At 54.0% G+C, this 16,352-nt stretch overlaps 1 protein-coding gene across 1 annotated transcript; it reads right to left on the minus strand.

Moving 5' to 3' along the window:
* Positions 1-320: 320 nt before the first annotated feature.
* Positions 321-4,120, minus strand: BMP15 (bone morphogenetic protein 15). Its single transcript, XM_050965609.1, has 2 exons — positions 3,775-4,120; positions 321-1,338 (listed from the first exon to the last, which is right to left on the minus strand). The coding sequence occupies exons 1-2, from the start codon at positions 4,118-4,120 to the stop codon at positions 482-484; spliced, it is 1,203 nt and encodes a 400-aa protein (XP_050821566.1). The 3' UTR covers positions 321-481.
* Positions 4,121-16,352: the final 12,232 nt, after the last annotated feature.

Below are 16,352 nucleotides of genomic sequence, written 5' to 3' on the forward strand. Positions count from 1 at the left end.
CATTTGACTGGTCTTGCTTCCATTCAGTCCCCATAAAGCTTCCTAGCAGGAAGAGGAGTGCCCCAAGGAGAAGATATGGAGTGGCAGTCCTTTAGTACAAGGCCCAGCAAACTCTTCCCTTTAAAAACTGCTATTCCACAATATTTGCATAAAAATCCATTTGTAAAATGTCCCAGCAGAGCCCAGTGTCCATTGTGCAATGGAGGGTGGAGGCAGAGGACCAAGCAAAAAAAAAAAAAAGTTGGACAACCTTTCTTAAAAACCCAGATCCTTGTGTGTGTGTGTGTGTGTGGGGAGGGGGCTGTCAAAAATGCAAAAAAAAAAAAATTTAGAGGCACATTGAGCAAACTAATTCAGACAGCTGGGCATCTGGTTCACCAAAGACTGAGTTGATGTGGGGAGGCCGGGTGAAGGATCACCATGTCTTCATGCAAGCACTGATGGGTGTTAGACATAATGACTGGTTCAAATGTGGAGGGCTTTATCTACAGGTACAGGACTCTGCTATCATGTCTTCATACTCTTTGTAGAGGATGCTGCCACTAGGCTCGATCATCAGAACGCTGATGGGGCTATACTTGTAGGGCACACAGGAGGGTCGGGGGACGCTCTGGTCCACCAGCTGGTTGATGAAGTTCTGCACAATGGCATGGTTGGGGGAGTTGTAGCCATAGCGCAGGATGCGGGGGCATGTGCCCTTGCAGTACTTGGGGTTGTACCGATGGGGGGCTATGATCCAGTGGTCCCAGCCCAGCTGGTTGAAGCTGACCCGGAAGGAGCGGAGAGCACACTCATCCTTCTCAGCGCTGGTCTTCTGCGAGTAGCTGGGGAGATCCAGAATGAGGTTGCCTGCCTGGCGAGCTTTGCGACTCAGCACTGGCCCATCAGGAGTCTCCTTCAAGCCAGCTTTCCCCATCTTGGCCCGGAAGCCTTTCTGAGTGTCATTGAGGTAGAGCAACAGGAAAGGGTCATTCAAGGAATCAGTCTTCTCCCAGACAACTTCAGGCTCTGAGCCATCAGCTGGTCCCAGCCGGATACACACATGACTAAGGCGGAGCAGCTGGCTCTTCTTGGAGTCCCAGGCCCAGGGCAAAGAGTGGGAGGTGATGTCCCTCTCCTCCCAGCTGTCCATCCTAGAGGAGACAAGGGCATTCCTCTTGCCTCTTCGAGGGGGTGAGAGCTTTGGAACCCCAGCCTCCCCATCCAGCTGAACCACACAAAAGAGCTGGGCATGAGCCAGCAGCAGAGTCTTTGAATAAACCACTGTGGCTCTCACCAGATGTTCCATGCCTGGCTGGACGTTCAGGTGGTAGTCAAGAGTCTGCATGTACCAGGGACCTGTGGGGGGGAAGGAGGAGATGGGAGTTAGTTTTCCCAAAAGCAAGACAGAACAGCCTCAAACTTACATACAAGCAATTTTAGTAAGTTTGTGCCCATGCTCCTGGAACAGCTTGTTCCCCCTTTCACCCTCCCCTCCTGGAACCGCCCACACCCATCTAGGAGGTAGCTTGAACACTCCTATGCATCTCCCGAAGGCCTCGAAGAGGCATAAAGAATGACCTGGATAGATAGGGGCTTTCTGCCCAGTTTGCTTCTTAGAAAAAGGGCCACACAGGTTTTTTTTTTTTTTTTAAATAAATAGTTTTCTTCCTCAAGTCAGAAATTCAGGTAATTTCTACCTGGTTTTTCCTAGAAGGCTGGACAAGTGGAGATGTTTACAAGATTACAGAAATCAAGGAATTGCAACTTGACTGAGAGGGGAAGCTGTTTTGGTTAATGCCTATTTAACTCAAGTGTCCAAGAAACTGTTGGAAGAATGTTCTGTATCAAGTCTCCAGGCTGCTTCCACAGGTGCCCCAGAGAGGTCTGTAGTGAGACAGAGCCATATTCCCGATCTTCTGAAAGACTTTATTCCTTCTAAATTGTTCAGGCTCTTTATACATCAGAGACAGAGTGCATGAAAGATTCCCCCCTCCCACCCCTTGATTTGGGAAGCATCAAGGTCATATGGAAGGCATTAGAGAAGTCCAAAAGGTACAAAGCCCCAGGCAGGAAGCTGCTAGAACCAGATTAGTGCATCAGAGCATCTTGCAGCGTTGCCTGGAGGAGCAGAGACAGATGGGGAGGGAAGGGGCATGCCTGCCAGCACAAGACAAGGTTGTGGCAGAGCTCGGAAGAACCTCAGCCCTCACCAAGAGGGCAGGAGTTTCCCTTGAGCCAGTGCTGAGGCACCATCTCACATGGCCTCTGGCTGAGCCTGAGCCCCCCTTGCACGTGAACACCAGCCATGACAGGAGACATGTACCATTATCCACCTGAGGCAGTAAGGCCTGTGGTTAGGACTGGAGTCAGACCATCTTGGTTTCATTCTTTAACACGCCATGGTCTGGTTGTGTGACCCTGAGAAAATTTCATTCCTGAGCCTTGTTGCCCCGCATGGACACAGGGCTGTTCCAGGAGCACCTCACTGGTGGTGAGAGGAGCCTGCTCACTGCAAAGCATGACCCAGGATGGCCTGACTGATCACATCCCCTTTACTAGAGGCCTGGGAAACAGCTAAGCTCTCCTGGCTCTCCATGGCTTCCTTGGCAATGGGGACAGCAGGTGCTCTGCTTGACAGACTTGAGACAGCAGCCAGACTCGCTCATTCTCCAGCCACAGACCAGAAGGGATACAGAGCTGTCAACAGGCTAGGCTCCAGTCCTTGAGGAAGAGGGCAGCACCCAGCCCACCCCCAATATCTCTTTATGGCTCCCAGTTAGAGAGCTAACAGGAAGCACTGTCCTTCCTAGCCCAGACTCTGGGTTTGTCCCTATAAATAGCTGAAAGAAGGAAACAAGTCTCCGCTCTGGGCCTCTCCCCAGCAGACATCAGAACACACCCCCTTCCTGAAGCTCCATTTGACATGCAGACTGGACAGTCTTAGTGTGAAGCATTACGCTCCACCCTCCCACATAGAAGCCCATGAGAACCAGAGTCCCTAGGTAACCAGGGTCCCTGAGCACGTGCAACCAGACAGCAGGAGGGGTGGAAACAAACAGCAGTTGTGTGCAGGAGGGAGTGATGTTGGCCACAGAGAGGGGACAAGGCAAAGTCCCGAGTCCATCTCCTTGGCCAAGAGTATGGTACAGTTCCCATTGCACACAAGCTTAACCAGCTCCAGGCACCAGGGACTGCAGGCAGGTGCTTTGGGCTGGAGAGGGCCAACACCCTGCAGTAACTAACATGGCTGTTTGTGCCAGTGTACAGGCCACTGCAGAGCAGAGCATCCCTGGAGGGGGGAACTCCCCTGTATCCAGCCTGCCCCAAGCCAGGGGGAGGCTCACTAGAATCCACACCCGGGCCAGTTCTGCACATCAAGGCCTGGAGCAACAAGACTCTGCAAGGCCACTTGCTGCTTGGGCCCCTTCTGCTGCCAGAAGCTCAGCTCTCCTGTTCTAGTGCCAATGGGCCAGAGCAGGAGGGAGTTAAAGGCAGCATGGAGAGGGAGGGACCAGGGGTGGGGAGCTCTTGTGAAGAAGCAGAATCCTCTTGACTGATGCCTTTACAGGCACAGTCAGGGGTTACAGTAGCAGAGTTCCCAGCTCCCTACAGCTGCCCTTCCCACTGCCATCTCCTTCAAGCCCTAGGCACTACACAGCCCAGTGCCCCTTATTCAAACACCAGCCCCCTGAGACCAGAGCAGACCCCCTCAGCTCCAGTTATCCCCCTCACCAGGTGGCTTCACAACCCCAGGAGACCCACCTGCCCACACCCCTATGCCTAGTAACTCACCTGCCCCAGGCTGCCTTGTCTTGGCAAAGGGCCTGACCAGGCGCACAGCATTGGCACCCAGCTTACGGTTCTGGCGAGGTCGCCCAGCCCGGTCTGCCACATTCTGGTACAGGTTGAGCATGTAACGCAGTGGTTGCCTGCTGGTCAGCTGCTTCCGGTGGCAGCAGGGCCAGACACTGGGGACCTGCTCCAGCAGCACCTGGATGAGGGGCAAGGAGGGCACCCTAGCCAGGGCACTCAGGGCAGCTGGCTCCTTCCCTTCCTCCCCCGTACTCAGCTCCAGAGGAAGCAGTGCAGCCAAGAGGAACAAGCTCCCAAGGGAGCAGAGAGGGCCCACTGCAATCATGGCTAAGGGGTGGGCAGCAGGCTTTGGCTAGGTGGTGGGCAGGGAGATCTAGAGGGCTGGTGCTATGGGAGCCACAGAGTAGGGGGAAGCATTCTTCTCCCCCTCCCCCAACAAAGGTAAGCTCTTTCTCCCTAGCAAGGGCAGGGTCCCAGGGCTCTCCTGCTTTCACTCAGCTGTTCCCAGGCTGGGCCTTTAGGTAGCTTCCTTGGGGGTAGGGAAGTTTTGAGGTCTAATCAGACAATTTCTGCTCCCTGCCCTATTGCCCTCCCTTGAGGGTAAACCCTTTAGGATTAAAACCAGCCCCCCAGGGACCTGGCACTAAGGGATTCCTCTGAATGCAGTTTAAAACCCCCACTGGCCTGGGGGCCAAGCAAGGTCAGCAGGACCAGCACTCAGCAGGGGGGAAGGTTAAAATCCTTAGGACCCAGACTAGCTCTAGCCCCTCCTCTCTGACCCAGTCCACTGGGTTAAGAAGGGTTCAGGCCTCACATCCATTTTAAAGGCCTTGTGTTAATCAGGATTTAAAGGGGCAGGAGCTGTTCTTCACCTGCTCCCCATGCTCAGCTCTGCTGGGGCAGGTGAGGGATAGACAGATCTAGATTACAACACTAGGTGCCAGGCAGAGGAGAATAGGGTCTACCGACTCTAACTAGCCAGAGCTCCCCACTGCTTTGCCATTATAGGAGCTGCCAGGGGAGTTGGTACAATGGGGGCAGCCATCTGCAGATTGTCCCAAAGGCATACGGGGGCCAGCGACAGCTCACGAGACAGCCTAGTTAACAATAATTGACTTCTTTTTATGGGGCTGCTCCACAAGGTCTCCCAGCTCTTCAGCACCTGGGAGAGGATCTTTAGAGGCTAAAACTTGGGTAAGGAGACCTCAATGCTGTTCCCCACCTGCCACAGGATTCCTCGGCCACTGTCAGTGAGTCACTCACCTCCCTGCTCTGTGCCTTAGTTTCCCCATCTGGGAACATGGGTTTGAGGATTATGAGCACCTCACAAGGGGTCAGGAGGGTTGATGGGCCAATGCCTATAACATGCTTGGAGATCCTTGGAGGGGGAGTGCTGTGAGAGTGGTGTGTGTTATTGGCCTTCTAGAGGGGGAGTGACTTGTCCAAAGCTACTCAGTGGGTCAGTGGCAGAGCTGAGAAAAGTTCACCTGAGTCCTGGTTCCCTGCCCCAGAAAGCAGCAAAGCTGCCATTCCTCTCCCCACTCCCATTGATGCAGTGTGCATGGATACAGCTTCCCCACAAGGATCTCAAGTGCCTGTGAGTCTGGTGCTGGGTTTCCCATGCTGGTGCCAGGGCTGATGCCAAACACATGAAGAAGGGGGTGGTGGCAGGGTTTGCTCTCAAAGGTCCACTGCCACTGCTGTGTCACCAGACCCCATCTCAGCAGCAGTTGCCTCTCTGAGGCATCACATACTGTTTGTTTTCCTCCCCACACAGACCCCCTCTACCCATCCCTCCAGCTTCACAGTGGGTAGGGAATCAAGGCTTCCATGGGAGGACTGGCAGGGACAGCATGAACCAGTGGTTAGAGCACTACACTGGAAGTCTGGACTCCTGGGTTCTATTCCCAGCCCTCCACTCACTCTCTGCATGAGCCTGGGCAAACACTGTGCTTCAGTTTCCCCTGCTGTACAAGAGGATCTGTAGACATGCCCCTCAGGTGGAGGTGACATGCAGATTATTATCTGTGCTGCCTCAAGCTCCCTGGAGAGGTCCTTAGCACAAGCCTCCTTCCCCCAGCCCTAGGCAATGATAGCAGTGCCACAGGCCTCTCATGCCAAGGGAAAGGGCGGGCCATGGGAGAGCATGAATGAAGAGCTGGGGACTGGTCCTCACCCACTCAGGGAGGATTTTCCCAGCACAGTTCATCTCCTCTCAAGCAAGCATCTGAGGCCCCCCATAGCCTTCATCTAGAGCTGTCAGTTCTCCTCCACTCACTGTCTATAGCCAGGGTCTGAGGGCATCGCAGTCCTGCTGACACTAGGTGGGAGATGCTCATGCAAGTCACCATGTTCTGACTGGGACAGCGCTGCCTTCCCAGCAGCCACGTGAATCCTGATGCTGCTCCCAGCCCCCGAGCATGTCACACTCTGGGCAGCCTGCAGAGTGGTGGGTCTCACATGCTCTGAGCCAGGTTAAGGGTTGGGGTCAGTGCTTCCTGCAGTCAGGGCACAGGCCAACCTAAGCGTTAAGGCCTGTCCCAACCACAGCTCCAGCAGCAGCCACTACCTCCAAGCTTGGAGCTGAGGGATGTCTTCCGCTCCAGGACATTTGAGTGTTTCATCGGTCTCCATGTGACTGCAGTTGACCGGATTCTCCAGCAGAGGTCACTGTAAGCATTTTCAGTGATGGGGTGAGAGGAGAGGGCAGAGGGGGATTTTGGGAACAGTATTCCATGACGTTGTGGTGTAAGTTCTCTGCCCCAGTCGATGAGCCCTGAAGAAGATGATAGAAACTGCTCTGAAAACGCATCTCACGAGAGTTAGTTTTGGGAGTGCTGAGGGGGGAGCCTGCTTCAGCCCGCTCAGAGCTTTGTGACTAGGTGGCATGTGGCTTTAGCTCTGGCTGCAATGTTTCCTGCATGTGCAGACTTCCATTGGATTAGCAGGGGTTCTCAAACTTCATTGCACCACAACCCTTTCCCACACCAAAAATTACTACACGACCCCAGGATGGGGAACTGAAGCCTGAGCTTGTCTCAGACCTGTTGCCCTGGGTGGGGTGGTGGTGGTGAGGAGATCAAAGTCGAAGCCTGAGGGCTTCAGCCCTGGGCGGGGGCAGGAGGGGAAAGCTATAACGTGAGCCCTGCCACCGAGGGCTCAGACTTGGGCTCGGGCCCCAGCAAGTCTAATGCCAGCTCTGGTGATGACCCCATTACAACAGGGTCACGACCCACTTTGGGGTCCCAACCCACAGTTTGAGAACCTCTGGATTAGAGGAAAGGAAGAAAGAACAGATATAAAATTCCCTCCTCCCCAAGGTGAGGGCAGAGTTTGCATCTCCCTCGAGTCAGGAGGTCTCCCATGTAGCATTGTCCAGTAGCCCTGCTCTCTCTTGACAGTGGCACCTGGCACAGGGGATCCTGACAGCTCTGTGGGCTCACGTGTCCCTGCAGGCTCTGTTCCCTTCTGCCAGTGCCCCTCAGTCCCGACCTGTAGGCCCCCTGCTAACCCAGCCCTGGGCTTCTCCCCACACCAGCTCTGCTGGTGTCCCTCAGTCCTGACTGCAGCAGGCCCCACTCTTCAAGCCCTGGGGCTCTTTGGTGCAGACTCAATGCTGAAGAAGGGTGTGGTGGCTTTGTGTGTAGAGAAATGCCCTAGTGACAAGGCCAGATTAACCTTTTGTGGGCCCGCCACCAAACTTATTTGTGGGCCCCCATGGGAGCAGTGGAGCATGGCACGGGGAGGTCAGTCCCCAGAGTGAGGGATCAGACAGGGGCAATGGGGCATGGCATGGCAGGGGCGGCCCAGCTACACTCAGCCCAGTGCGAGGGCAATATTTACATACTGGCAGTTGCCAGACACACAGTGGCCTGCCCAACCCTGTACTGTCAGCCTGCCCCTTCCCCTTGGGGGGCAGGCCCATGCTATACCACACAGCCTCCCCATCCAACATCATCCTGGTCAGAGCCCCCCAGACCCCACCAGACAAATGCCCAGCACCCTGCACAATACCACCTCCGTCCAGCGTCTCCCTGCCCACAGCCCCATAACAACTGCCCAGCACCCTGCACAGAACCCTCATTCCCTAGCGTCCCCCCAACACACACATCTTCCCTACCCCCTCACAGCCCAGCACTGCCCCCACAAGAAACCCACTCCCCCACACCCTGCCTCCCAGCCGCACTCACTGGCCCTGCTGGGAGGCAACTGTATCTGCCAGGCTGAGCTGGCAGTGCAGCCAGAACTGGTCCTGGGGCAAGGAATCACTCTGTGGGAGTGGATTGAACCAGGGAACTCTGCATTTTAAAGCATGAGCATTTCCTGCGTGAGTGAAAAGACCTCGCTCTGTTGACTCATCAGCCTGTGTTGGTGCCCTCAGACACACACCAGGAAGGGGACACAGCACCACGTGCAGTGAGTGTGGCATGAACCAGTCAGGTGGCCTGGACTTGGGTCCTTAGGGAGCCCTTCTCAGAGGCTATAGCAACTGCGGTGGTAGGGCAGCATCCCCTCCTCCTCACCTGGTGCCATGGGAGCTCCACCTACCCCTAACTCAGGCTGTGTACATGGCTGGCCACCAGGAGGGCTCTGTAGAGATACATGGGCCTGGCAGACAAAGGCTGAGGATTGGGGCTCAACTAGAGGCACCTGCATGATATCGTGAATGCTGCTCCTGCCCTGCTGGGCTGGCTTTGACCCCTGGAATGAGGGGGCATAAATGGCCAGTGGGGCACCAAGCCCAAGGCTGCTGCCAGGGAGGTGAGAGGCAAAGCTCCTGTGGGCCCCACTGAGAGCAGGATGTGCTGGCAGTAAGAGGGTCAATCCATGGGGTGGATGTGGCGAGGCTGAGAGACTGGCCAGTGCATAGACCTGGCCCAAGGTTGTGTGTGTCTGGGGGAAAATGGGGGGCTTTGCACGCATCTGTGTATCTGCAGGTATGAGCAATGCTTTGTGCACCTTTGCATGGCATGGAGAGAGCTGTGCAAGGTGGGTGTCTCTCGGTGTGCGGGGGCGTGTAACTGTGCATTGGTATTGTGTAACGGTGGGTGTCTTTATGCTGGGTTATAGAAGGGGGTGTGTTTGGGGGTGGTGCAAGGTGTGTGCGTGTGTGTGTAGTTGTGCGGGGTTGTGTGTGATGTGTTAGTGCTCACATGAGACTTGGGGTTTTTGGGGCCATGGTGTTTGAGGGCTCATCAGCTGAACATGAGCTCCTAATGTGATGCTGTGGCCAAAAGGGCTAATGTGAGCCTGGTATGCATCAACAGGGGCATCTCTAGCAAGAGCAGAGAGGGTATTTTACCCCTGTATTTGGCACTGGTTTGACCACTGCAGGAATCCTGTGTCCAGTTCTGGGGCCCACAATTCAAGAAGAAGGTTGAGAGAAGAGCTGCAAGAATGATTAAGGGGTTAGAAAACCTGCTTCATAGTGAGAGACTCAAATTGCTCAATCAATTTAGCTTAACACAGAGAAGGTGAAGGGGTGACTTGATCAGTCTGTATTTATGTGGGGAACAAATATTTAATCATGGGCTTTTCAGCCCAGTAGAGGAAGGTCTAACATGATCCAGTGGCTAGAAGTTGAAGCAGGAGAAATTCAGACTGGAAATGGGGCATACATTTTTAAAGTGAGATTAATTAGCCTCTGGAACAACTTTCTGAGGGGTGTGGTAGATTCTCCATCACTGGGCATTTTAAAATCCAGACAGGCTGTTTTCCTATGAGATCTGCCCTAGGAATTGGGATCGGGGGGTGGGGGTGGGGCAGTTCCTTGGCCTGTGTTGTACAGGGGACTCTGGTCCCATGGCCTTGGAATGGGTGGATTAACCCACTGAGTCCATTCTGCAGTCTTTCCTCAGCTGACTCAGCCCCTGGAGGACTCCATGTGCTGGGCTGGGGCTGGGGCTGGGTCCAGGTCTCCCTGCTGGTACTGACAGGATGGGGGCTGCTTGGCTGCCCTGGGCTCCAGTGCTTCTTGTTTCAGACAATGCTGCCAGGCCTGAGCTGTGCAAGTGGGAAGGCCGTGCTGGAGTGCTGTGTGCTGCTTAAATGGCCATAAACACGTCAGCAGAGCCATAAATCACGGCAGAGCTGGGGCAGGCCCTGTGGGTGCTCTCCCCAGGGTTACTGGCTGGGCTCTCCCAGCAGCCTCTCAAAGGCACACGCAACCCCTCTCTGCCACCATAAGCCAGGAAATTGGCAGGAACAGTAACAGAGATAGGCTGACCCACAGCTTCCCATACCCCTGAGCTTCGGGCTAACCAGGCTTGGATCGGGGGTATGGGCTCAGGTCTCTCATGCCTGCACACCTGCAAACATGTCCCATGGATCCCAGCCCAGCTCAGCATCACCAGCCCATTCCCCAGAGTGGAAAACTGAGGCACAGAGAGAGAGGGCAGCTGCTCGCCCAGTGAGCCAGTGACACTGCTGGATAGATGAGAACCCAGGTGTCCTGGCGTGGAGTCCTGCCCATCACCTATCAATCATGCTCCCGCCAGCAGCGGTTTTCCTCATTTCAAATGAACCTGGCAAGTTGTCTGGGGCTATGCTAGTCCTCAGTCCCACTGGCCACATCTAGGAGTGAATGGCCACCTAAACGCCTGCACTTAACCCCTGGGTACCCCCTTCCCATTAATGCCCCATGTGCCCACACAGCTACTCTACCCCAGAGGCATAGCCACGTGGCCAGTAGTTCTGTGCCAGCCCCAGAGGCATCACCCTCAAACACTCAGCAGTTGCAGAAACGGGGAGGATAACATCGGGGTGCCCTAAACTGTTAGAGGGCTTATTCCTTTACCCTTTTACTTCTCTGGTTCTTTTCGCATGAACAGAGCAACAATACCCGAAGTCTGAAGGTGCAAACAATTTGGTGTTTATTGGGGTGAACTTCCAGCAAGCATGATTCCAGTTTCCTTCCTCAGTGTCCCCCTTCCCAGCTCTGATGCCACAGAGCCTTGCCTGTGACCCTGTTCCCATTCCCCTCCCCCTTAGCGAAACATGTTTTCAATTCTCCCACTCCCATTCCGTTCCCATTTCCCCCTAACTTCCTGATTGACTGCAGACTATATAGTAAAATTTGAGTTCTGCTTAGCTATACCTTAACCAATCATTTTACTGAAATTTAAGTAACCAATCCTAACACATTGTAACATAATTATTTAACTAATTATATCCCACCACCTTAATTGGTTTACACCCAATAAAATTAATTATACAGCAAACAATTACAGAACCAGACCGAGATTATACAGACAAACAATAGGAAGTGGAGACTACAGTGATAGAACAATGCAGAAATGAGGATTTTAAACCACTCCCAGACTCTCCCTCCTTGATACTGGGCCCGAAGCTCCACAGCTCTCTCCAGGATGGCCACTCAGGCATTTCAATGGGGATGAGCTGCTGGTACGGTTGCCAGGCATCCAGTTTTTGACACGAATGCCCAGTTGAAAAGGGACCCTTTGCGGCTCTGCTCAACACCGCTGACCAGGCCGTTAAAAGTCTGGTTGGCAGCACAGTGGGGCTAAGGCAGACTCCCTGCCTGTCCTGGCTCCACACAGCTCCCGTAAGTGGCTGGTATGTCTCTGTGGCCAGTAGGTGAAGGAGTGGTCATGGGGCTCCACGTGCTGCCTGCTGTCCCCACCCTGAACTCCGGCTCCGTAGCTCCCATTGGCCAGGAACCATAACCAATGAGAGCTTCAAGGGTGGCCCTGTGGGTGCAGGCAACAGATGGAGCCTCCTGGCTGCCCCTGAGCCAGAGCTGGCCACTTCCCGGGAGCTGCCTGAAGTAAGCATCGCCTGGAGCCTGCACCCCAAATTCCCTCATGCACTGCAATCCCCTGCACCAGCCCTGAGCCCCCTCCCACATCATCCCCGGCCCCACACCAGAGCCTGCACCCCAGCCAGAACCCTCACCCCCCTATACACCCCAACACCCTGCCCCCACCCTGAGGCACCTCCTGCACCTCATCTCCAGGAGCTCGCACCCCCCACACCCCAGCCCTCTGCCACAGCCCAGAGCCCCCTCTCACACTCTGAACCCCTTATTTCTGGCCCCACCCCAGAGGTCAGACCCCTAGCCAGAGTCCTCACCCTCCCTGCACCCCAACTCCCTGCCCCAGCCTTGAGCCCCCTCCCACACCCAAACTCCCTCCTGGAGCTCGCACCCCTTACCCCTTCCCACACCTCAACCTCCTGCCCCAGCCCAGATCCCCGTTCCTCACCCTCCTGGGGTCCAGTCCTGGCTCTAACTCATGAGGTGACCTGGGGTAGAATCATAGAAGATTAGGTTTGGAAGAGACCTCAGGAGGTCATCTAGTGCAACCCCATGCTCAAAGCAGGACCAGCACCAACTAAATCAGGTAGGTCCACACCTCAGTTTCCCCACTTGTGGGAGGGAGCTATCGATCTTCCCTCCCATAAGTGCAGTGAGATCTGTGGCTGAGGAACCCAGTGGCCAGCAGGGCTTCATGTCTGTTCTTTTCTGGACACTATCACTCTGAATTTCACTGTGGCTCCGAAGAGCTGCAGTGGGGTTGGCCAGGCCAGTGTAGGGAGGGTAGAGGGGGTGGCTGGGATGAGCTGCTCAGCTCACATCCCCAGGAATGTAAGGGGTGCTGATGCCAGAGTAAAACTGCTTGATCTCTGGGTTATTGTTTAGGATGGGCCTGGAGCCACCCTCCCCCCCAACTCTGGACTGGACATGTGCTCCAGCTGGGGTTCCCCATTCCTCTGCGCCTCCCCCTACTTCCCCCACTGTGCTCTGTAGCTCCTCCAATCCAGCATTGTCTCTTTGGCAAGAACCCCTGCATTGCAGCCAGGGCCTGGGCCAGATCCCAGCTCATCAGTGAGGCTTTGGGCTTGTCTACATCACAAAGTTGCAGCGCTGGTGAGGGGGTTACAGCGCTGCAACTTAGGAGGTGTACACATCTGCAGGGCATCACCAGCACTGCAACTCCCTGTTTGCAGCGCTGGCCGTACTCCCGTTTTGTCTCGGGTGTAGAGGATCCAGCGCTGGTGATCCAGTGCTGGTAATCAAGTGTAGACACTTACCAGCGCTTTTCTTGACCTCCGTGGAATAAGCAGGTATCCCAGCATACCTGAGGAAGCCTCTCTGGTAATCAAGCAGGTCTCTTTCCCCGCGGTTTGCTCCGGTGTTCTCCGAATCCCCCCCAAGCGGGTCTCCTTCCCAGCGGTTTGCAGGGGGGTTCAGGGAACGCGAGAGCAAACTGCGGGGAAGCAGGTCTTCTTCCCCGGTTTGCTCTCGCGTTCCCCGAACCCCCGTGCAAGCAGGTCTCCTTCCCCGCACCCCCGAGCAAGCAGGTCTCCTTCCCCGCCGTTTGCAGGGGGGTTCGGGGAACGCGAGAGCAAACCGCGGGGAAGGAGACCTGCTTGCTCGGGGGTTTGGGGAACGCGAGAGCAAACCGCGGGGAAGGAGACCTGCTTGCTCGGGGGTTTGGGGAACGCGAGAGCAAACCGCGGGGAAGGAGACCTGCTTGCTCGGGGGTTCGGGGAACACTGGAGCAAACTGGGGAAGGAGACCTGCTTTCCCGCGGTTTGCTCTCGCGTTCCCCAAACCCCCCTTGAAGCCGCCCAACAGCGCTGCAGTGTGGCCACATCTAACACCACTTGCAGCACTGGTTGCTGTAAGTGTGGCCACTCTGCAGCGCTGGCCCTATACAGCTGTACTAATACAGCTGTAACAACCAGCGCTGCAAAATTGTAGATGTAGACATACCCTCAGATGGACAGTGAGCCTGCTCCTCTTTTGCTGCTGGTAACAAAGACACAAGCCCTGTCCTGTCCTGCCCTGTCCAAGGGAGGGTTGCTCGGGCTCATCTGCCCTTGGGATGGAGCTGGGCTGAAAGCCAATGAGCCAGGCTCCTTTTTCCCAGCTATTGGCTAAGAACTGTCCACTAGGAAGCAGTGGAGGGGCTGGTGTGGCTGGCTGGGGCACATCGGGCAAGGCATGGCAAAATGTGCTACAGCTCATGCTGCTCACCAGCCTGGCTCCATTCTCAGCGGAATTGTTTCTCCAGCTAGTAATGGAGCAGCAGCCAGTGCCTGTCAGCTGCTTGCCATGAGCTGGGACCGGGCCTTGGGACATGTCAGGCTGTCCCTCAGAACCCAGCATCTGGGATCCCTTTGCTCCTCTGGCTGTATTACAAAGCCGCAGCCTGGCCTGGTGCTGACTGTGTATAGTGCCAGACCTGCTTCTGGGGGCAGAAAAGGAGTCTGGGCACGGTTCAGCTCTATACACGTAGCAACAGGACTTTGTGTGGCCTCTGCTGCAGGGACCCGCCTGGGGAAGGTCCTGCCCAGCTCCATTGCTCTCAACAGGCTGGCAGAGTGTGGAAGGGTGGCAGCCTGCTGCCACCTGGCACTGGTCTGGGAACAATTGGGTTCATTTTTTAGCTCTGAGACTAGCTCCCAGCCCCCCAGCTTGGTACAGTGACGTGGGGACCGAGGGCGGATCACTCAGACTAGAGGATGCAAATATAGGAACTTACATAGTGAGGGAGGAATGGTGAGATGGGCATATGGAGCTCTAGCCCAGCCTCAGCACACATCTGCTGCAGCACCATCACCAAAGTGCAGGGCACTGGAGCCCCATGGGAGGAAGGTGCTGTATGGAATATGGGATTGCCAGGGTGATATGCTGGCGTGGAATATGTGGTGGTTGGATTACATGGGAACTGGAGCACTGGCAGTTGGCACCCATGGGAATCGGGGCCTCGGGCATGTGCATATGGAGACCAGGGGAATTGGGGCGTGTCATAAACATACAGCAAAGGGTAGCATATAATCCCTCCTTTACCTGTAAAGGGTTAAGAAGCCCAAATAACCTAGCTGACACCTGACCAAGAGGACCTATAAAGGGAGAGCAGCAAAGAATCCTGTCTGTTAGTCTATAAGGTGCCACAGGATTCTTTGCTGCTTTTGCAGATCCAGACTAACACGGCTACCCCTCTGATATATAAAGGGAGAAGATACTTTCAAATCTGTGGGGGAAGGTTTTTGTTCTGTGCCCTCTTTGTGTGTTCTGTCTGGGTGTGACGTTATTGATATAAACTGGGACCATATAGAACATGGTTTGCAACCAAGGTCCTGTAGTGGCACCAAATCTTATGTAAAGGGGGTTATATAAGGTGTCTAAAACCAGGTTATGGGTTGCTGATTATGATTATGCTGTCTATATGTCTGTATCACTTTGTAGTTGAAGTTATGAGTATTGGCTGTATACTATCTGTATTTCAAATTTGTGCTGTAGTTCTGGGAAAAATCCCAGACGAGTTGGTGTTAGCTCTGCCTAGCCTGCTTGATGGCCCACTAAGGACCATCAGCTACACAACTGACCCATTGAGAGGAGGCAGATACGCCTTGTAACTCAGCAGGGTGTGCAGGAACTTGCCCGTGTGACTGTAGACTCCATTTTGCTGTAATTTTCCACAGTAAGAACAAAGAAGTGTACTTACACTTGGAAGAGCCTATATAAGGCTGATGCCTCATCTCCATCTGGTCTTCAATCCTGCTTCTTACCTCTGGAGGGACTTTGCTACAAGCTGAAGCTCTGCACAAAGGACTGATGACCCATCCCAGCGGGGGATGTTCTCCAGAGACTTGATTTGAACCTGCAGTTTACTCCATCACTGCTGCAAGCCTGAACTAAGAACTTTGCCATTATGGCATGTAATTGATTCCATTTAACCAATTCTAACTCTCATCTCTATCTTTTTCCCTTTATGAATAAACCTTTAGATTTTAGATTCTAAAGGATTGGCAACAGTGTGATTTGTGGGTAAGATCTGATGTGTATATTGACCTGGGTCTGGGGCTTGGTCCTTTGGGATCAAGAGAACTTTTTTCTTTTATTGGGGTGTTGGTTTTCATAACCATTCATCCCCAGGAGGAGTGGCACTGGTGGTGATACGGGGAGACTGGAGTGTCTCAGGGAATTGCGTGTGTGGCTTGTGGTTAGCCAGTGGGGTGAAACCGAAGTCATTTTTGTCTGGCTGGTTTGGTTTGCCTTAGAGGTGGAAAGAACCCAGCCTTAGGCTGTGACTGCCCTGTTTGAGCAATTGGTCCTGAATTGGCACTCTCAGTTGGGTCCCGCCAGAACCGCATTGTCACACTGGGTCAGCGAGGAACCAGGACAGGGAAAATACATCTCCTAAAGCCATATCTGAACTAAGCATCTAAGATTACAAATTGTAAGTAATAGGAAGGAAATACGTTAGATTATCTTTTGTATTGGCTTGTGAATTTTCCCCAGGTTAAGAGGGAGGCATTCCTGGGATTTTTTTGTAACTTTAAAGTTTTGCCTAGAGGGGAATCCTCTTATGTTTTGAATATGGTTACCCTGTAAAATTACCTTCCACCCTGATTTTATAGAGGTGATTCTTTTACTTTTTCTTTATAATAAAGTTCTGCTTTTAAGAACCTGATTGGTTTTTAGTGCCCTAAAAACCCAAAGGCTGAACCGTGCCCACCTTGTTAACCTATTTGGTGGGTATATTATTCTCAAGCCTCCCCAGGAAAGGGGGTAAAGGGGCTTGGGA

Source organism: Gopherus flavomarginatus, chromosome 8 (assembly GCF_025201925.1).
Source record: "Gopherus flavomarginatus isolate rGopFla2 chromosome 8, rGopFla2.mat.asm, whole genome shotgun sequence".
NCBI classification, from domain to species: Eukaryota; Metazoa; Chordata; order Testudines; family Testudinidae; genus Gopherus; species Gopherus flavomarginatus.